We start from the raw sequence: 24,354 nt of genomic DNA, 5'->3' as shown, positions 1-24,354 counted from the left end.
GCAAACAATACTTTTGTGCTGTCCCTGTCTACAGACCTTCATTAGTTGCCCACTTTCTATGTCAGGAAATTGTGGGCAAGGCCAAGACACAGTAACCAACGGGGAGAGAGATTTCAGGCCTCGGAGAAAATCTGCCCGGTGGATTGTGTCATGATACACTCTGCCAAGAAAACCAGTGTCTCCACAACCGCATCAGCATCATCGGCATCATCGACATCACCATCATCATCATCATCATCATCATCATCGTCATCATCATCATCATCATCAACATCATCATCATCCCAGCCTCGATCTTTATGCTCTGCCATCTCCGATCTCCTTTGGCCGGCTATAAAAAATGAAATGAGTCAACAGCCGGCTGCATTACTCATACATTAGATGCGCAGCGACGTCAGGAAACGCCGCGAATCAACCATAATAGCTTCGGAGGGGTTGGCTATAGTGTGGCCCCGGATGCGCCAGTATTGATCAACAATAATCAAATAGTGACGACATCTAAAATATTAATGGCTGCAGCACTGCGCAATTAGGGTGATTTGGAATTAACAGGTGCATTGATTATACGCAGCAATCAGCTCTTTGTAACTCCATCACACATTCAATCACAACTTGCTCGAAGAAAACTTTTAAGCCTCCAAAATTTAGAAACATTCTCTGCTGTTGTGTGGCTACTATTTCACAAGCGCATTGGTGACTGATCAAGTAAACAGCTCTGCAAATTGCAGGATTCCATTGACAAAACAGACATTTAAATTTCACATCTGTTAAACCAGCATATTGTACATAACTATATCCAGATCTGAAATCTATCTCGTGTCATTTCAACACTGCGTATCAAGGCCTTATATATATATATAAATCTTTCTAGCAGAGGCAAGGAGTATTAATACTGGAGAAAAGAAAAATAACATTCCTGCATTGGAATGGGTTTTTAATGGAAAACTCGGTCATGTGCCAACTTGCAATGTATTTGACTGTCACTGCCTAAATGGGTCGAGGCATAGTATTTGACCGCTAGCACTGAATCTGTTATTTGCTGCAGCTGGTGTATATGAGTTGCATCAAAGTCACTCATAAATACCATAGCATCATCCACCTATCTACTTACAATTGCACTTGTCAATGATACCAGAATATCATAAAAACCTGTCTAGCAAGTATTGTAGGTTTTGCCAATTTGAAGGTGGTTATGGTTATCATGCTTCAACGTCTTTATTAGGCCACAAAAAAATAAAAATCATCTGTGGATTCACCTGTGCATGATATAATAAATAAATAATCAACAAACACAAGACTGTTTTGAGGAGAATAGTGTCAATTACCCAGAACGTTGGTTCACAAATGTGGAATTTGTTGCCGCAATGAAGGATGCACACAGATGAATGATGAAAACTGTTATCCATTCACACTCACAGGCCTAGCTATGATTGATCTTTCAATCAAGAGTAATTCAGTTTGTGTGTCACTGCACAAATCACAAACTGCCCTACAGCATTTACATTGCTCTCTTTATGGCCGAGGCTATCTGTTTTGTTGTACTCTGGAAAATACTGACCATGAATATCACATCACATTTCTTCATTTCTACTTAAATTTCAACTATTACTTCAACTCCCCCCTCCCCCCCCCCCCCCCCCCAGCCCACTGCCAAACCCTGCCAGTATAGATACCCTTCTGAATGCATGTTATTGTAAGATCTACCACATGCCCTGGTGTATATTGGCATATATTGATTTTATTAAATATTAATGACCTCTTGTCACATTCCGACAGAGCGTTGTCATTGACACCATCAGGGTAACGTGTTCAGTGTAGGTGACATGCACTTTTCCACATTTCGGTGGAAGTCCACGTACTTGCCTTGTCCATGCAGTGACTGTACTCTTGCAGCATCATAATTGCCCTGTGGCAACAAACCAGATTTTTTTTTCTCATCGCCAGTAACCCACTTTCTTATCATGGTCCTCAAAGAATACAACCATGCTCACTTCCACATGAAGGTCTGAAAGATATCCCTGAAGATTCGCATCATTAAGACTATTGATTCTTGTCATCAAATATTAATGACAGCTGTCCAAAAGCAACACGGCGTAACAGACATCATTCACTAGCGCATGCAGATGAGCGTGTCTGGTACAAATACCCTTACTTCAAGCTGGGATATAATTAATGCCAACATGTTTTGTGTCAGGGAATGTCTGACACATCTCATATATACTTTTCTGCCAATATCCCCTACAGCTCAAACTCATTTCTTTATCCTCTCCTGAAAAAGAAAAAAAAATTAATGCAGATGACTCTATGCCGAAGTTACTGCATTCTGAGCAACATACTGTAAAAGTGGAAATTTTCGCGGTGTTGAAATTTTCGCGCATTTCGCGCAACCAGAAACTACCGCGAAAATAAGAGCACGTGAATATTTTTGCTAGCCATATGTTACTGCGCGTGATGTCTTGATTCCGCGGAATTAAAAACACGCGAAACTCTTCTTACCTGGCCAAGCGCGAAAATATCCCCTTTTACAGTAGAATCACAAGTGCAAAAATCCTGAGCACAGGAAACAGAAAACTGCTCTGTATTTCAGAGGATAAAACACTCCAAAAACAACCCTCAAAATGCAAATCAATATTACAATCTTTTATTTCTTCCACATACATGTTTCTATTCACTTCTTCGTCATGGTTCCAACTTCTTTCCCTTTCCTTTTCATAAACTCTGCCATAGAAACCTAGTGTAATTGCACACTAATGCCATGATATCTTCCTGAACATCATCTCCACTGAACAACACCCGCTTCAAACTGTTTGTTGCAATCTTGACAGACCTTGATTTTAACAGCCCTGTGCTGCATGGCCTTTAATTAAAGCCATGCCTTTTAGATGTGTGCAGCAATACTGCATGCTACTGCTAGGGTCTACTTCACACAGGTCTACATATGGTACACACGCTATCATTTGTTTACTATTTCCCAGTCATGGCCGAGCTTCCTTCACAACTTGCTCCATTTAATGGCAAGATTAGGGCACACACGGTAAAAACAAAACAAAACAAAAAGTCTATCCTATCTGATAGCTATCAGGAAGTCCAGGTGAATGGAATCAAAATATTGACAAAGATTAAAGGCACACAGCTCAGCAGAAGGAAAGAGCACAGCCAAGAAGTTACTGAAATAAACTCAACTGGAAAGGGATCCAGGGGGGAGGGGAGAGGACATTCACACTTTATTTGTTTGGAAACAAACTTGAAGGCATAACATGCTCATTAGGTATCTGTTTTGTAACTTCGATGCACACTGGAACCCCATTCTTCCCGTGAGATGATTCTCTAACTGCTGATTATGAAAAAAATAAATAGCTGATTCTTGTAGAAAAATACTATGAAACACAAGGCTCTTTTTCAAATTGATACAAAATATAGATTGTGCTTTTTACAGCAATTTCTGGTGCTTATCTGTCCCCCCCCCCCCCCAAGAAAAAAACAAACAAACTTCACACTGACTCCCAAACAACATATAAAACTTAATTTTGAATTTTCTGACCGCTCTTGCACGGTAGAGGTGTGAAGTGCAAGTGACGGGAAATGAGAAAATCGTGTGCAGAAGTTATTGTTGTTTTGGAAATGTTTGGTCTCAAAACATCTGGTAATACAAACAATGAAAGACCTTTGCTGATAGTCTGAAGGTTGTTGTAGCCCGAAGTCAGCAGGTTTGATCATTTTGCTCATTAACTTAAAGACTTGACCAGGTACTGATTTGACAGACCAAAACAATATTTTGACCACTCTCAGGATGTACACAACGGACAGAAAATGAGAATGACCAGTGACCGAAATTCGTCATCCCCAAGGAATGCGTCATTGTTGGTCCTTTTTTTTTTTTTTGAGGGGGGGGGGGGCAGTGAGGTAAGAAATGGGGAGTTAATACAACTGTGTTTTTAATTGTCTAAAGGTAAGTACATGCAGTTTATAACACATGGACGACACACAATATGCATAATATAATATACGCATTATTTCTTCTGTTTTTATCTGCTGATTAGGATACACTTTCAGCTAGGATGCAGCAGCTGAACTGAAAGAGCTTGTGCTGTGTAAGTGTGACTGTTCATTCTGCCCTTCATTCTTACATAAAATTGACATATCTCTGGTTTACCTCTACAACCAATACATATGCACTGACAGGTAGGCTGTGATTTTCTGGATTGTGATGACCAAATTAAACTTTGCTACATTTACAAGTAGACAAAGAAGACCAAAAAATACAAACTTTCCTAAATATCATGACATAGGAATGTTTCCATGAAGGGTATAATAAGATTCATGGCAACAAATATGTATATATTTTTTGTTAAAATTGGCCAGAAGTATAAAAGCTGAGGATGAAGGCGCTGTGATATGGCCCATACTCACTGGAAAAAAAAATGTATCGGGTGAATTTTGCAATAATCAATTGTTTCTATTGACGCTGCAACAAATATTAGCAATGTCACCACAGAAAGAGAATTTAAGAAATAATTTGTGTTTTTTGCAACAGTAATACACACGAGTGAATGGCTTGGCAGTCTGCGTATGGTCACACACACTTTTTATAGATGTGCTAGGCAAGCTTGCCTACAAATGTAGTTCCTCCTTGGTTGTATTAACATTACTGTGGGTACCCTGGCTGGTCAGCTGCATTTAATACTTCTTGTGTGAGTGCAGGTCCCAGCAATCCAAACAGCAAGTGAAAGTTGACTCACAAAAATAGCATATTTTCTGCAGTGTTGGTTGATCTCACTGCATATTGCAACCCAGGATATTTTACATTCAGTTTGGGAAATGACTGCGGTATTGTGTGCAATATTTCAGGGAATGCTTCCGATGGATTTTGATAGCGTCATTGCGTTGGGGCCACTCATCACGATGCTGGAAGTTTTCTATAATGTTGCAATATTTCACTGTCAGTATAACTCGCCCAAGTATGATATCATGGTGTATGAGAGCGTTGTCATATCGGGGTGGGGTTAGGGGGATGCGATGGGAATGCACTGCCAGAGGAGGAGACAGTACGAGGGGGATGCATAGTTCTGCGCAAGGACCAGATTAACTTCAGCCCTGGCCAGGCTTATCACTTTCACACATTCGAGGCGCGGATTCTGACAAAGGTGGGGCACGCACGGCAGAGCCTAGACCTGAAGAGACTTCCTTGTCACCTGTGGTATTCTGAGCTATTTCGGGTAACAGTCTGCAATGTAGATTAACCTCTAGAGATGTATGCTATGACTTTGGAGCAATTCATACAATCATATGTTCTGTTTTCTATGTCGCCAAAATCAGATTCGAATTTATTTCTTTTCTTTTTTGGGGGTTGGCTACACTGTGTACTTTCTTTGTACATGTTAATTTATACAATCATGTTCTGTTTTCTATGTCGCCAAAATCAGATTCAAATTTATTTTTCTTGATTGGCTACACTGTGCACTTTACTTGTACATGTTGAAATCTTGGTTGATGGTTGCAACATTAGTTTCCAATGCAACAAGTTCACATTAATTTTTTTTCTGTTACAGTTACAGCTTCAAGATGTGGTATCATGGGGATACCATTGAGTTGGAAGGCTAGCCTGGCTCTAATGTATTGAAAATCCCTGTAATAAATTGTGTACAGCTTTATTACTGCTCTCTATAGTAAGTACACACACACACCTGAAAATTTTAGAGTGGAGTCAACCGTTACTGATAAGTGGACACTTTGATGCACATATTCACCGACGGGCACTATTCATGAAAATTTATGTATCCTGGCAGGCAGTGAATGAAGATGGATGGATCCGGTCACCCTTGTCTCCATACCCTAGACTGGATCTAAAAAGTGCCATATGACAAGGAGAATCACATGTACCCGGTAAACTCCTACTGAGAATGTTTGGTGACATTTCATGTCTAATTTCCAGTACTATAATATCTTCTTTCTTGTCTCTAATGTGATGATCACTTTGAATTAAAAAACTCACTTTTCTTTTCTCTGCACTGTCAAACTGATTTGCTGATCACTCAAGCAGATTAATTCATCCACTGCAAAATAATAGTTCTGCCTGAAAGAAAGACTATACACATCTCAAGTTACAATGTATTAAAAGTACTCTGTATTTTCTGTGGTAAACATTTATCATTGGAAGAGGAAGTACTTCCATCAACAGCATCACTCAGTTCTGCATGGCGCTCCGCCGAAACAGACCACTGATTTTGTGTTGCTAGAAGAACCCATGTGTGTGTCGATGTGAGCCACTGGGACCTAATTGGGCGTATGGCAAGAAAATCACTGGCGCTAGGCGGCTTGAGCCCAATAGCTGCATCCTCCCAGTGATGATGACGACAAGAGGTTTTACTGTCGGGGTTCATTACTGCCATGCAAGGGGATAAGCTTGGGTTCTCGCAATCATCGTCACCACTAGATTTTCCCCCATCCTCGCATCGCAATGAGCCGGAAATCAATAGGCCTAGCGATCGATCGCCGATATGAAGACTTGATTGGAAGCTCCAATATTCGCAGGATGTGATGCGAGCTGTTTCACTGCAAATATCAGATTGCGGGAGAAACCACAGCCTGATTACTATCTGGACAGCAGAGCGGTTCCAATTTCCTAGCAGATAGCTGCAATTGTGACTTCATGATGCTCTCACAACACCAAAGTAACTGTTGTTATAACTGTAATAATGATAATACACACTGAATGTGATGGAAGCCATGCTCTAATGGAAATAGCAGACCGCAGTGGATGTACAAGTACCTCGCCTTGATTGATGCCTTGAATGGTTCTCAATATCTAAAGTCTAAATATTTTTCTCGATTTGAACTTATAGCAAACAACCAGAGAGATGACAGTGAGCTAGGCTCTAGGGCTTTACCAGCAAAACATATTCTTTTCTACAATACCATATTAATCATTTGGAATACATTCCTCTGATACATATCTTCCCCTCCTATGTGTATTTCGATGGATGATGCCCTTCATTCTATATCATGGTGTGGAAAAGAAAGGGCTCAGTTTTAATAAGATATTTACATATTGTTGTCATGCCTGATGAGTATATCAAGAAGAATATTAAAACAGGGGAAAGGAGAATGTTTTTCTGCCATTCATATGATACTTTATTAATACCCATACAGCATTACTCCAGGCCAATTCACACACACCCACACACACAAACATACATGTCTGTCAGTATTCATTACAATATAAATGTCTCTGGCACCCTTAGGAGGTAGAGGCTTAAATACAAACAGGATTATATATGAGGGAAGGTAATATGTGTCCGCAATGTGACATACACCATAGCCTGCTTCATCAATCACTCTGATGTTGCTGACCAAACTCTTACTACTGTAAAACGAGGAATGTTTGCGTGCATTTTAATTTCGCAGATTTCGGGAGCGCCAAGATTTGCTAAGTCAAAATGCACACGAAAGTTTTTGTCTACACTATTATATGCATTGAATGCCAGTGGCAATTCACGAAAATTTCATGCCGCGAAAAATCCCGTCGGCTCCAAGTCGCGAAAATTTTATGCCGCGAGTATATCATGTTTTACAGTATTGCCTCACTCTGTGATGGCATTTCATATTTTACTCCATTTATTTCTTTCTATTCACATGTACATTGTATGTTTGTATGTATATCTATATCTACATTATATCTATATCTATATCTATATAGATCTATCTATCTGTCTGTATCTATCTATCTATCTGCAGTGTATTTATCTATGTAGGCTTATGTATCTACATGTATTTTATATATACATATATACATACATGAGAGAAAGAAAAAAAAAAGGGGGAGGGGGGTAGTGAATGGTAAATGAAACTCGGAGTGGAAGTTTCACTCAACCTTGTCCCTTCACACTCATTCAAAAGCTCCCGACAGAAAACTAGTTCGATACTTCTACATTTATTTAAACTATGTGATATCTACAGTATTTTGATGCACTAATTCTTTTCAATCTTCATAAGATCATCCTAACGCAACATATGATACATTTCTGTTTATGAAAAGATATAAATGATATCATCTCTCTTTGATGCTACTTTTCGATGCACCTGATAATAGGAGTACAGTTTAAAAAAAAAAAAAATCTTCTTTTTTTTCCCCAGTGTGCCATTGTCTCTTTCCAGGAAATTTACACAAAGTGTTTTTTTTTTTCTGCAAAGATTTCTGGTAGGACAATTATCATAAAAAGAACAAACTCCTGCCAATCTCCAAATCTCATTCCCATTGCATAATTGTATCACATCATTCTTGTGTAAGGCACAAGATGTCACCCTATCTCATGCAATCTTTTCCAAGCATGTGACTCTAGGGAAAATCACTATCATGGTACATGTAGGTAGAGAAATAAAATATGGATCATAAAAGTCCACCATGTAACCTGAGCCTTCAGATCATGCAAAGTAGGGTACACGTTCTACTTGGAAATCCACTGTAATTAGCAGAGCCCTCCATATTTCCTGTGCTAATCATAAACCCCCCAAAGCTTCACACAAAGGCAGGGGGTATTAAACCTGCCATCATTGTAAAGCTGGTTGATACCTGGACCCGTTAGTAGGCTTCTATGGGTCTGGCTTGGTGGTTTTTTCAGGATTTCCCACATTTTGTCAGCTGCGTATCAAAGAGGAAGTAATCTTGCAGCTTTTCACCACATTGGTTATATCAATTAAAAGAAAAAGAAGAAAAATTCCTATGTACAGATTTTTATTTTATTTTTTTGTAATTCTTTTTTTTTTATATTCCGGCAGTGACAGTATGCTGAATATCTGTATCTCATACTGTCCATTCACTGATTGCTTGCAATGCACAAATTGATCTAAAAATGATAACAATTTATGTAAAGCCCTGTATAGACAACCTACAAAATTTTAATGTTCCAAAGAAGAAAGCAAAAAGAAGAGAAAAGACAGCAGAAAAAAAAAGGATCATTGATTTAATATTTGATAAATTTACGCTATCTCTTCTACCTGACCATGGATAATGACAGTGGTATACAAGTATATGCTGCACAATAGAGATAATAGTTAGAGTGGCATACAGACTTTGGCAATGAGAAATATCTCTCAATACGACTGTGCAGCACAATTCTGTTCATTCCTACCAGCTGGACCTGTTTCTCTTAGAAATCACTCATAACATTGCATCAAAGCCATGACAGCATTCCACTACAGAAAACTAATCTATTAATTTATCTATCTATCCATCTATCTATCTATCTATCTATCTATATATCTATCTTTCTATCTATCTATCTACATTGTATCTATTTATTCAGTTACTTATTTATCATTATCATCATTATTTTTCTATCATTGTACATTGTATTGTTGTGTTGGTAGATAAGGAATGTTCTGATGTGTTTTTAAATGCAGAGCTTTGGTTCTTTTCGATTAAAACAAAAAAGAAAGAGAAAAACTTAATATTCTTGTGTGTTATCATGCACCATGGCATTAACATACTGCCTGCCGGAACTGCACATTGTCCTGTGTCAAATCTAAAGGAAATTCAAGAATTTTAGCAACAGTTAGGTTAAGTTCCATGTTTCTTGAGCCTGTTGATGCCGCTACATCAGAGAGACAGCAATCCTGTAAAACATGGCATGAATAAAAATATGCGGGAGGATGCATACCGACCTGCCTGCAGTGTCGGCAAGAGAAAAAAAAAGACCAGAACACGTGTGTAACAGTCATTCACCCATCTTTGGTCAGACCGTACTCATTATAATCTCTATCTTGAAGGTCACAAACAGACAAGAAGTATCAGAAAAAGGACTGAAAATAACTTCTCTTTCTTTCCTTTTTTAGGCAGCCAAGAAGGGGAATGGAGCTATTTTGATTTTGAATCATTCAAAGGTGGGTGGAAAGTAAAAAGGGTCATGAGACAAATATTGCTCCACTTTTATTCTTTTTTTTTAAGGCAAACTTATAAGAGATTAACCCTTTTGAAAGGTACATTCACATTCACATTCAAATTACTGCAGTATTTTGGCACCATTCTCAATTGACAAAATATGACAGTAATAGATACTGTGGTAAATCACATGGTACCATTCTCATATATATGAAATGCCATATTTCCTACAAGCTATGTGCATGCTTATATGTGCATACATTATACCTCCCACGGGCAAAAGACAGGAAGTGAGTAAGGAAATGTGAAAAATACACCACTGCACGATTGCTAATATTTTGTGACACAATTCACATTCAAAACTCACATGAATATTGCATGCAAAGTTTGAATTACACAATATACACATATTCTTTTTTTTTGTGTGTAGATACTGTATTTGTATTCAAATTACAAATCAGAGCACAAAATACCAAGGTATTTAACTGTCAATGTAATTATGCACCTTGAGATAAAATGGCATATCCAGTAAAATTATGGTTTTTACCACAATTGCATTTCCCTGTGTGTGATAATAGTATAATTGCTTTCCCCTGTCAGAAAGAAACAAAGGAATGATCATTGGTTCAGTCTTTGCTATTACGACACTCCAAATCACTTCTCATGTTAGATTGGCATGAATTATGATAATTATAATCTTTTGATACAAGGAAGCACTTGACACACATATAAACAGGAAATGAAACTTTTGGAAGATGCATTTCAAAAAGAGGAATTCCCTTTGGGGCCCTATCATATGTGTATGTACAATGTATAAATCTCAATGTGTGTATACATAATGTAAAGAAGAGAAAGACACACAGCATAAGACAAAAAAAAAATGAATGACTTGTGACAGGAAAGGCAGTTTATATGACATACTGTGGGTGGTATCACAAACTAGTGCATTCTCGATGGAAACGTGGGAAATTTGGGCTCCTCTTTTTCATTGAATTGTAATGTGATATGCACGACTGAATCTGTAGTACTACAATATATGTGGCTTAAAAGGTTTATTCTGTGGTTTCAACATATTTGATTTGCTTCACATTATGAACTTTGTATACATGTATTTCTTAAACTCCCATTGTTACTACTATTCAAATGGAGAAAATGCTCAGCACTGTTTTTGATAAAAAGTCCCCCCCCCCCCCCCGCACACAAAAGCAATTATTCATCTCCTTGCTTCAAACGGTATAATATTCATCATTAATAGGCCTGATAAAAGGTCTACACATTGCATTTCTACATGCAGATTTGCAATGCTGTATTTTCATCATTCTCAGTCATAGATATTCCAAGTAAATCAACACTAACTATTAAAAAGAAATGTTATAAAATTTTGCTGCACAACAATTGAATATTGGATTTGACAACATGTTGGAGATAACAGCTAATACATTCACATTGGTTAAAAAATTACAGTGTGTGTATGTGTTTAGAGCACACATGACCAATTACCACCCCCCTCCAACACACACACACACACACACACACACACACACACACACACACACACACACACACACACACACACACACACACATAATGTATTAGGGGTACATATAGTGATTGAAACACGTAGGTCTATTCAATAAGGGCTGGCATGATTTCCTTTCTCTCAGTACAATTCCATTCCACGTTCAAAATGGCCATAATGACAAGTGTAAAGACCAAACAATGAGAAAGGTAGAACTAGGAACTTTGATGGAACCCACATGTTTAAATATTAAAATTTGTAGGATTTTCAAGTTTTAAATATTGTCACAAATCAGTAATAATGGTCACAACTACAAATGGGATGAAATAAGCAGAGTTACAAAAAGACCATATTATTTCCATGTACTCTTCCATGTCAACATCATCTACATTAACTATTCACTCAACATGAGACATGAGTGAATGAAAGCACAGCTTTTTTTCCTCGGGCAATTCCCACTCTGCCCTCCAGGTGAACCGTATTTGACCAAATTATGTATGCTCTGTCTGTCATCCATTTGCCCCTCACAACAGAGAGAGAGAGAGAGAGAGAAGAGAGGATGGGCCATTTTATTCCATTTACCACTCAACATCCTGCCATACAGAGCACAATGCATTGCCAATCGCAGAACAAAGCCTTCCTTTGCACCCCCATTCCAGCCCCCCTCCCTCCTCCCCCCTCCCCCAATCCTTCGCCACTTCCCATTTCATTTGTGAAATTGTATACAGAGGTGTTCACTGTAACGCAGCAGATGGCTTCACACACACACAGGACTGATAGTACATCTAAAACATGTATGCTAGAATATATACACACACTTGCTCACACATATATGAAGATGCAACACACTGATACGCACATACATGAAGTGTGTGTGTGCTCATATATATATGTGTGTGTGTGTGTGTATGTGTGTGTGCCTAGCAACCGTCTCCTTGCCATTGTTCCTTATTACCAATGCACTCAGCATCTCGTCTCCTCCTCAGCATTATTTGCATCCAGGGTGTGTGTAAATGACGAAGGTATCCAGAGTTGCTTCCTAGCAAGCTCAGAGAATTTCTCAGAAGAGACACACACCTTGCTGTGAAATGCCATTCGACAGATCAGATCCATCAGATGAGTTGGTTTTAGCCCTCTTTGATTGAGCACATCATTACAGAGGCCCTCCTCAAGAGGAAATATATTGCTTCTGAGTTACTAATTACCAGACACACACACACACCAAAATAAAAAAAAAACATGTCTTTGCCTGAACACCACAATTTAATTTTGCATTCATATTCCATGACATATATTCCAAGCTGCATATCAGATACTGTTAACATTCCCATTATATGCTTCATCCTTTCTTGATGATTAAAGAACACTAATTACATCTTCATACAGTGCATTTGTATGTCCATTACACTTGGATATCGAGTATCATACTCACAAATAATCAGTAAAAAAAGAAAAGGAAAAAAAAAAACACGAGAGAATTACAACCAGCATGGTCACATTCATCTTGGTAGGTAATTGGAGACTGGAAATGTTCTGTAATTCCAGCAATGATTACCTCCCTTTGTTTCTGCTCGGCCTTGTAAGAGCAAGGACAATGACCCATACCAAAGCCTAATGACCATGTCTGTGGATCAATAAGCTCTTTGACAAAGCATACATTGTACTTCCCAACGTCGATTTCCATGGAGAATAGGTCGAGGGGAATATTTCTCTGATTTAATTACAGCCAAATTGCTCACTAATTGAATGAGGTTACTGCACATTATATCAGTATACAGCCTTTACTGGTGCATAAAGTATTAAATAATCCACTTTTTCTGAGCCCACACTACAATGTACATGTATATATGCAAGGTGTGTTATTCAAAGTCATAACACATAGGAGCATGCTACATGCTACATATCAGCACTGAAAACATATAATGCAATTAAACAAACAAGTCTATCACAGTATAACAAGGGAATACCCAGGAAAGAAGGCATACATTGAATCACAAAACTAATCAAGAATAAGAAGCAAATTATAGAGCAAAGTTACAGCAAAATTGGGAGAAAAAGGTGATAATTATGATAACTATGGCATACTTTTCACTGATGTATGATAGGTGTGACAGCAATCCACAAAGTGGGTTGGTCTATGCTCCCAACCATGACTAGTTATTCAATTTCTATCTCTTTTCGATCATTTTGATAAAATACCATCCCAGTTTTATTCAGGTGACAACCTCTTTAAAGTTGCCATTTCAATTTGTCATGTGAATGCACCATTTCCCTTGGCAATGCATCATACTGCTGTATACACTACTGTGATTTACACGTCACATGCAGTGAGAATTATTGTTTAAAATGTGTTCTGGATGGTTTATCATGCAGTACATACCACACGATTCCTCACACTTGTTATTTGTCAGGCCAGCCATTAGCCAACAAAGAAGAGGCAGAATCTCACTGAAGCATGCTTTATACACTGACAGCTATAAGACACATAATATTGCAACAGGTATAATCTTTAAGCTTTCATATTTTATCTAATTTTACAATAAAAAGCACTCATGAATATATTTGATAAAAGCTACAAAGATAATCCTCATTTATTTGTGTTACTGTAAAACACGATATTTTCGGGGCATGAAATTTTCGCGAATCGGAGCCGACAGCCTTTTTCGTGGCATGAAATTTTCACAAGTTGCCTCAAACATTCAGTAAGTAAAGTGTAGACAAGAACTTTCATGTGCATTTTAATTTTGTGAATCTTGGCTCCCCCAAAATTCGCGAATTTAAAATGCACGCGAACATTCCTCGTTTTACAGTATACTGTCTTCCCTACTATCAATAAATGTACAAGTACATACAAATTAATGCAATGCTTTTTAGCATCTACTATACCCCTAGGCCTTACTTGGATCCTAAGGGTCAGGTTTAGCTTTGGAAGCCAGAACCTATTTTTCTGAGGCATGGCTAAATTGGTCCTTCAGCAAATTTTCTTTTCAAAATCATCTCGTCAAGAGAAATTAAAATGAACTTGATCAAACTATGCTGCAGAACGAAGGTACACGAAAGCCCATTAACAAGTACTGACAGAAATGTGGGTATGCAGGACTAGTACAATTACCCAAATGCTCTTCAATTACTTATAAATATTGGGGACAAATTCAAGTTTTGAGATGGAAAGGCCAAGTTTTTGCAGGTTGCTTCATAAAATCAATGCATTCTACACAAGCATAAAACATCATACATTCATGCCAAGGTGAGAGAGTAGTTAGGCGTGAGATTTTGTGGCACATGAGTGAGTGAAGTATTATAATACTTAATAATTTGCAAATCGTATGATATGGTGCATAATAATTCATATAATATTTTGACTTATTCTGATAAAAAGGAAAGGTTCATTTTGTTTTGTTTTTGTTTTTGTTTTTGTTTTTCTTGTGAGATGTGAGAAAAAGCTCTTCAGGTGTGTGTATGAGAAAGACCCGTGCAGTGTGAGTCTCAAACCTGATACATGAGATTTCATAAGTCTGAGATCACATGTAAACAGAACTGCGGTGGTAGAACACCACTGCCGTGGGCAGGCATTAGGTTCCGGTAATCTTTTACTGCACAAGGCCCAATATAGTCAATCAACCCCCAAATAAACGAGGGTTTCCCCACCTCCATAAGACCAAAGGTAACCCATTCAAGCAAGCCAATCTATCACCTTCATCATGTTAGGTGCAATTACCAATATCCTGTTTCCTGTTGGTAGGAAGGGAAAGCCTTGTCCTTCTACACAACAGAACTAAATAAAAAAGGTAACAACAACGGCAAATAAATAACGAGGCTAGTACACCGTTCCCTCAACTTAGCTTCCGAGCTAACATTGGCCAGGTGTGGTTGTTTTAATCGGCTTGATAGGCCACAGCACTGACAGGTGCACAAAGTTAATTTTAGAGGACAAACTCTAGACTTTGTGTTTCAAATGGTATATCAAAACAATCATCTTGAAGTCCTGCCATCCATCCATTATAATGAACTTTTTTCCCCCCTTCATGATGTTACCTTCTACATTCTAAAACAAAGACACACGCTACGTTTCTTGGTTTCTTATAAGGATTTGCTCTTTCATGCAGTAATAGTGTTTCAATCCATAATGTGATCAAAGTTCTGTATCATTTTTAATCACAGGATGATGTGTACCTTTGAAGATCAGACGTTATACAAATTTCAATTACATTTAAACTAAAAATGCTGCTATGGCGACTGGGATGCCTCTTACATTATATTTCATTATTCTCCCTAACATGTACACGTCGGTCTGTTGAACACTTTGTACATGTTGACAGTGACAGACACACAGTTTCACATGATTGGTAAAAAATCAATGACATGTTGGAAAGTTTGATGGAACAATCAAAAATGTGTTTAGTATTTACCTTGAATCATAGTTATAATTTGAGTGGCTAAATTGTTTCAGGGAGCAAGTATTTGGGAATTTGAGCATTTTCAATCGACTCTTGACCATGGCCCTTTGACCCCACAGCCACATCTTTCATAAAATAATCACTAACTGGTAATATCCAAGTTTCATGACAACACTTTGAGCTATTTCAAAATAAACAGGAAAAATAGTGACATTTCAACATTGTAATTTGATCTTTGGCCCCATGGCCCAAATCTTTCTTTACAGAATTTTTGTGCGGTAATACACTGGTCTACAAATGATAGTTCAGGTAAGTGTATGCACTGATTGATGTTCAAGACCTGTATAGAATTCAAGATACAATCTGTAGTGTAATTTCAGCATTAAAGAGCAGATTTTTTTAATTCTACCAGACCTTTGACCCTCGACCTTCTACCCAATGACCCAAAAAGTTCCCAAGAGAATCATTTTATGGCAGTACAATATATATGAAGAGTTTGTTTGCAAAAACCGATAAGTCCATTTTCGAAGATTTTGAATTATGGTCTTTGTCATAAAGTACAAAATCATACCTTTCACATGATATATTGGTCACTCCATATAAAGGTATATTTTTGAAGTTATGGTCAAAAGAAGCAAAAATTTTCTTATTATTCTCTTTACTTTTCTTGACCTTTAATCGCAAATATCTCCATTTGGCAAATATGGACTTATTGGTTTTTGCAAACAAACTCTTCATATGCATATCGCACATCATGAAAATAACATGAGCCATTTCCACGATATGAATAAAAAGTGAAACCTTAGCATTTTTACTTTACCTTTGAACTTTGAACTTTGAACCTACAACCTAAAACTTTCTCTTAGAGAATCTTTACCTGGTACTTAATGTGTATATGCTAAATTTCATGAAAGTACCTTTCAGACATTGCAAAAATACATATGGGAAAAATAGTGAAATTTTAAGAATTTTACTTTGACCTTTGACCTTTGACCTTGAGCATGTGCACACAAAAGTTGTTACAATTTTGTCCTCTCATACATACATACATATGCCAAGTTTCATTGGGATACCTCGAACAGTTCTAAAATTATGGTGTCCACAAAATTGATTACAGACGGACAGACATCCAAAAACACTATGCCTCTGGCAACACTTCATGGCAGAGGTATAAAAACCCCAAAACCTCTCATTTCACATGAAGGAAAGACGAATGTAATTAACGAACATTGTAAGACCACTCTGAGTCATGTCACATAGTTTGCATGGAATGATTGTACGGCGCAGTTAATTAAACAATGCTTACAAATCACATTCGCACATCTATGACTCATGTCGCTGTGTAATCACAGACATCAGCCAGTTGTACTATTGCATGAATATCATATGAATTTTTTCCATTAAACGGGAAGTCAATAGTCTCCATATTTCTATTACCAAGCTTCTCACATCTGTGTGTACATGTCTGCTCATGTTGCTTGAATTTCTCATGCGAGGTTTTTTCCACACACATTCCATTGACAATCACATTTTTAAATATAATTTATTCACCTAAAAGTGTGCAAGGTGACAAGTAGGCCCTACATTGTATATATTGCAAAAAGGCTGAAGCTGACAATTCTATCATTTCCCAATGATTTTTGCTACAGGCTCTTGCCCTATGTACACTGGATCACACATGGGGACCCACCACCTTTCCAATTCCCCTTTTCATCATCAAATTATTTTTGCTGCTCCATCAGATGGACAGAGCCATCATTCTCATTGCATAGGCATTATTCTTCTTTCAAGACTTAACCACCCATTTTCTGCAGAGTCTGCAGCTTCCACATTCCAACATGCTGTACAGATTGTATGCACAATGGCAACAGCTATTCATGCAGGGGCACTGTGTAAGACACCAGTTATACAGAATTCAATGTCATAAAACAAAAATCATAACATCAAGTCTATTTCAAAAGCTAAACACCAAAGTATCATCATGATTTTGTTTCTTTCAATGCATCTCCAAAAAACAAACAAACAAACCACAACAACAGCATTCATTTCCCTAAACCTAAACATAATCCACACACCCATAACTACAAAAATGGATTCAGCTACATGGCAGATCCCTTTCTGGAACTCACTCACTCCTACACACAGCTGCAGCCATTGAATAAAGGCCACACAGGGCACCATTCCTCCGAAAACTAGCATGAAGACCAGACCAGTGAGAGTGGTGAGTAAGGAGAAGGTCAAAGCAGATGTTGATGGAGAGCGGCCAACGGCAAACCCTACACTTCCATAACATGCCATGGCCTCATTACATCTGCACTGTGGAATGACATCATCGACTCTCCTTTATACCTCCCAACCATCCCACCCCCATCCCTTCACTACAATATACCACGGCCTAAATTTATAGGAGTTCCATTACGTCTTCTTTACCTCTGCGCTGTATACAGCTGTATATGTCCTCATGGACCTTATTACCCCTTTTTCATGCCCACCCTTCATCATTCTCCCAAGATCTGTTCTATTAACCCATTGAAGACAAGCTGGTTTGATATACTTGTAGGCCTAACGTGTGTTTCCAAGTCTCACCTGCCCAAGTATACTCAGGACTAGTCTGCAAGGGGTTAGGCACCCTTAGACATTCATAATCTACTCTGGTACAGATTCCTCTCTGGACATCTTTCCACTCCAACCCTAAACCCTCTTTTATGTTTCTCATCTTCTGTATTGATCAGTAATAACCCACCACCAAGATCCCTTCTAGCAATTCAAGAGACAGTGTACTGTATACGCTGAATATTTCGCGAGGTTTTTATTTTCGCGAATTTCGCGAGTCAGGTGCTATTCGCGAAATTAAAGACGCGCGAAAATATTGACTCTGATTCCGATGTAAATGTGACGTATGCGTGTACACTTCTCCATTTAGTACAGGACTCCATGATTGCCAATTTAACCACTCGCGAAATCGTCGGGAAGTCCTGATTCGCGAAAATTTAGACTCGCGAAATATATGGTGTATAAAAGTATTAGATACAAAGAGTATTTTGATCTGACAAACTCATGCTTAATTCCACAATGATATCGACAGAAAGAACATTTATATTCAAATTTGCTTGGAAATGAAGATTAATGAATATAGCATATAAAAGCTCTACAATGTACAACTGCACTGTGCTTTGTCAATGTATTGAAATCGTTTGTACTCATTTCTTTTTTCTTCTTTTTTGAAAACAAATACCAGCAAATTTGACTTGAGAACGCAAACATGTTCCTTTTGCCAATATCATTCTAGTAACTACCTACAATAAATCAATACATACAGCATACCTGCAAAACACATACATTGTACAGTACATACCGGTAATACAAAATTGTACATGTACCAAAGAGTTTCAAACACAGCTCTTTGGTAATACATTAAACAAAATTAAAGGGACTGTGCAGTACTGGTTGAGGTGGGGATTCATGTTTTGAACATTCCTAAGTGAGATTATGAGAAACCTCTTATGAAATATGAAAGAGCATGTGATTTTAAGAAAGGATTCAACGTTTATTTGATAAAAATTGGTTTTCAAATGACTGAGAGTCCAAAAAGTGATAATATAAAAGGCAACAGGCCACGCCTTTTATTAGGATCTCTTTGTTTCACCTTGTTTTTTGATACATTGTATCTCAGCCATTCCAAAACCGATTTTCATCAAACAAACTTTTGATACCCCTTAGAATTGCATGCTCTTTGACATCTCATAGAGTGGTTTCTGAATATCTCGCAAAACGTTAAATGCTAAATCCTCACCTCGACCATAACTGTACACACCCTTTTTAAAAATTTGTCATTTTGGGACAAATTATTTGTTGTACATGTATAGGGCCCCATTTTTTCTCTTTCTGTTCTTTTTTTTTAAAACACATACAGATACACAAATATTCATACACTGTGTACATAACTATGTACACCTACCAACGTTACATACATACATACATACGTACACACAGTATGTACATACTATACATACGGTATGTACATAATAGTCTTCCTGAATGACTACAACTTATAGTGCCCATATGATGTATGCATGATGTTTGTGCCCAAGAAACATCAGCTCTGCACATATTATGGCACATTTAAGCATAAGACTGGAAAAGTTCTAGAGGTCAGATTTGTAGATCTGGTAAGTTCTAAACCTATTAAACCAAAATAATTCAGACTTGTTAGTTCACATAATTGGTCTGCAAGATAATCTTTATACTGTAAGTGTAAAGTGTAACAACCTTCTGCTTGAAATCTCTCTCCAAATTTATCGCTGCGTGATGAAAAAAAAATATGCAGGTAAATTAAAATCAAGCTAATTAAATTTGTGAACATGGATGCACATAAATACAGACAAGTTACACACCAAGGTCATTGTACTGCAAGGGTGTGACATAATCAACACACTTATGCCCGTGACCTCCAAACTCACCCGTAGGTGACTATGAGCTTGGCAAACACCTCGCTGGTTAATGAGGAATGCATCCCGCCGCCCACATATTATTGTGGGATGTTCAGCCATGGGTGCATCAGGTCTTTCTTTCGTGAAACAAAGGACACCAGCGCATGACTGCCTACTACGCAAGACACACATTCAGGCCGTGCCAACAAGTATCAATGCCATTCTCACAGTGAAGTATGAACTGCAAATTGAATGTTACAGACAGTAGAGCTAGTGCACTTTCTGGAACTAATTGGGATAGCTTGATACAACAGAACAAAATAGCATGGGATGTTAAAGGGAGCGGTGATTTAAAAAATGTTCGAGTTTTCACATTCAATGCATATGTGTTGGTCAGTTGTATTACAAAACATCCTACCATATAAAATTTTTGTATTTTTCTTAATAAACCATAACTGTAGATGGTTTATTGTAGAAGCAATTTTATCATAACTATTGTTTACATTTTGTATATAACAATCTTTAACATTGACTATACTGATTAACTTTTCTTACATTGGCTGTTTCTATCCCTAACTCACATTTTAGAACTATTTTGAGCGCACTGCAGGCTGGGCTTTTGTTTCATCTGCAAATGGTAAATGATGCCTTTAACAGAAAACGGTACAAAGTGCGTTACCAAACATAAATGTAACAGTTCTCCTTTCTGTCACTTTAGTTTTGTATTTTTCATAGCATATCTTGAACTTTGCACCGTTTTGTTAAAGTCTACTTTGTATATAATTCTCTTTCAATTCTCTGTTGAAGTAAAAATATTATTTTACAAAATCATTAGAAATGAAGTTGAAAGTGTAGGGAAATATTAGGTGTACAGCCCTTGACCTTTCATCGCACTTTTCAATGACCAGTCAGGCTTTTTAATCATTGCATACTGTGGTTTACAAAATACAGGCTTAGTCTTCACAGCATACATAACCCCACATTATGAATAATTTGACCAAGTTCCGTATCAGGGAATGCATCCGGAAAACACGTCCCCGTCACAGCAGAAACAGCAGAAGAGAATACAATAGGATTGTGTTTGCCTGCGGCAACCTCGTAAAAAATTCATGTATTCATATTTCATCAACCAAATAGCTGCAGGCCGTGTTTCCCCTAGCCATGACATCATCTTGATAGGATGGATCTCTGTTGCTAGCCAAAATAAACAGAGCTGGGTGACCAGCACCCAGTTTTAATAGCAGCCATGTCTGCTTGCAAAAGTCACAAGATCACTCACGCACGTCTGGGAATCACCAAGAAACTTTACATGCTACACCTCATTAAACAGTTAAAGGGGATAAGCTTACAGGGTGAAATTATGGTCAAGGTACACTGTACTGTAACAGTTTTTTGTATGCTATACTGCCAATGTATAAATCTCCTTAAAGGAACAGAGCGTGTGTATGAGTATAGATGATCTACACTGTATACACAGCAGTTTCCTCTATTACAATGTATGCTGGAAGTATTTTCGTTACTTATGTACCAAGCAGTTAATCTCCTTTATCATTCATCTCTCTCTTTCATCCTGTGCTTGAGAAAACTCGTGGTAAAATTATATTTGATTCCATCTTTATTCCTATTTACTTCCTAATTGATATCCTACACACACACATACTCTTTTTTTCCATTATGTGTTGGAGACTATTGTGTATACTTTATTGAATATATGTCTTATATAGATTCCTCAATGAATTTCATACTACAATCTGCATACAAACTATCAACAGTGCTACTGCAGTTCATCTATGACTGCATGAACAGAGATAAATTGTGAAAAAAGGAAAAAAAGAAGGGAGAGATAAAACTACCTCTGGTATCATTCCTGGCAGAGGCATAAAGACAGGTTTTGGCATGGGTCTAAATCTTGCATTGATATTCATCTCAAATACCAAACATTATAGCAGAAAACAAATATATAAGAGAAATATACTCAAGAATAGTAATTACATTCAGCTTGTTTACATGATAACACATAAAATTATGAAAAGACAACATTATCTTTTCATATCCCATAGGGCTCAACAACATAAGAAAAAATTAAAATGACCTTCGGGATCACAAGATACACAATCTCAGAAACAAAACATGCTCTTTAAATGTTTCTTGATATAGGATATGATGCTTTCAAGAGTGATTCAAGTACATCAGGACTAGTTCGGTTTTTGATATCCCTATAGAGTTTCATTATCATGATTTTGTTACCGGCCACATCTTCGCACTGCTTCGTACAATAGCGACCTTCAAACCAAAACGAAGCACCATGTCTACACTAGCATGTGACGCCCTACTTCAGCAGCAAAAGTGCATACACCGTAGTTCGTCTTATGATACGGGATATGGATGGTGGGCTACCATACTCTACCAGCAACTAGATCCATAAGCCCACAATGGCAGCTTTGATCACAGTACAGTGGGGATAGTCAGTACAAGTAGTTCTCCGATAACAGCATTTTCAGTTGCTGGTACCTAAGTCAGGTGAATGTTATGGGGAGAGGGGGAGGGAATGGTTATTTGCATTTTTTCCCCTTGTTAAAGGGATCGTATAGTTTTGGTTGAGACATAATTTCAGGTTTCTAACATTTTTTTGGTGAGATAATGAGAAACCTCTTATGAAATATGAAAGAGCATGTAATTCCACGAGGAATTCAACATTTATTTGATGAAAACTGGTTTTAAAATGGCTGAGATATCCAAAACAGAGCAATTCTAATAAGTGTGGGACCCATACATGTACTTTATTACGATCGCTTTGTTTTACTTTGTTTTTGGATGTTTCAGTCATTCCAAACCCGATTTTCATCAAATAAACTTTGAATTCCTCTGTACTATTTCATAAGTGTTTTCTTGGTATCTCGCAAAAAGTTAAAAGCCCAATTCTCTTCTCCACAAATACTATACCATCCCTTTAAGATGTGCACCTGTCCCGTCATGATCAGTCGCATAGGTCTGTTTCCTTTTTATACACTAGTTTAAAAATGGGTTGAGTGCCAGGTACGTGTAGTGATAAATGGATGTTGAACAGGCAAACCTATGTGTAATACAAGGGATGTAACTGGTAATAATAATAATATGACAGATATTTTAGGAGCGTCTTTTTCACTGGATACGAAGCACTAAAAACTGGTAACGGTAGAGCTAAATACACTGAAATCGTAATTAACAAAGTCCCCTTACATATTTTCAGCATGCATCCATATTAAAAAGCCATAGAAGAGACCAAGATATGAGACAAATAACTTATAAGTATGTCTCATGATAACATGATAACATAAAAGGCCTATTAACAATGATACAAATACAATGATATACAATACTATTAATTACATTACTCACTGTTGTTCATAATAGGCCTATATTGTTAATTATATCATCTTTAAGTTTATCATTAAAACTTGAAGTATTAGCCCAAATTCAATACTATAATCATTGCCATTTGTTGTTGCTGTTGTTGTTGTTGTCCTCGTTATCATTTGTCACTGTTGCATCATCATCCAAGCACAGCAACAACAGCGTGCAAACAGCCTCCCCCGAGTTCAGCTTTCCTTATCATATCCCAACATGATGATATTGTATGTTATATCCCAACATGATGATATTGCTCTGCTCTGCGAGCACCATCTAACATTTCGAGGGCCCGACAGACTTACCCGATCACCGAGGACAGATCGAATCTTGGTGGCTTGCAGACGGAATTTCTCCAACTGTCCTTCCAGAGTACTGCATCGCTCCTTCCAATCCACATCTCCGACTACAACAGAGGGTACCCCGCTCTCTGCGCTGGGCTGGCCCCCTCCCGAGGCCGTAGAGCTCTCCGACCCCGCACTTCGCACGGTGTGCGATGCCATATTTTGCTCATTTGAGTCCAAAAAACGAGAAAAATATCAATGTTGATGTGTGCTTGAATCTCAGACCGGTTCTTTATACTCCTTTCGAACTATGCGGGTACAAGGCTCAATTCTCCAGAAGGAAGACAGGGGATGCGGAAAATACAGCATTACCTGTTTAGCGGAGAACCCCTCACTTGAGGTCACAGTCGAGTCGGGAATGTACACAAATGTCAACTTTCGCTGGCGCTCCCGATCCCAC

At 37.8% G+C, this 24,354-nt stretch overlaps 1 protein-coding gene across 1 annotated transcript in view; it reads right to left on the bottom strand.

The window, feature by feature from the left end:
• The window catches only part of LOC139723906 (pleckstrin homology domain-containing family H member 2-like), a 106,459-nt gene extending 82,346 nt beyond the window's left edge, over positions 1-24,113 (bottom strand). The window contains exon 1 of the mRNA XM_071635110.1: positions 23,916-24,113. Within this exon, the coding sequence (XP_071491211.1) occupies positions 23,916-24,113 (198 nt within the window). The remainder of the gene's footprint in view (positions 1-23,915) is intronic.
• Between the last annotated feature and the right edge of the window lie 241 nt (positions 24,114-24,354).

This window comes from Diadema antillarum, unplaced genomic scaffold (genome assembly GCF_040938485.1).
Source record: "Diadema antillarum isolate AM-2024a unplaced genomic scaffold, OU_Dant_1.0 scf00000202, whole genome shotgun sequence".
Lineage (NCBI taxonomy): Eukaryota > Metazoa > Echinodermata > Echinoidea > Diadematoida > Diadematidae > Diadema > Diadema antillarum.
The sequence above is the reverse complement of the archived record's forward strand: the minus strand, read 5'-3'. Positions and strand labels throughout refer to the sequence as shown.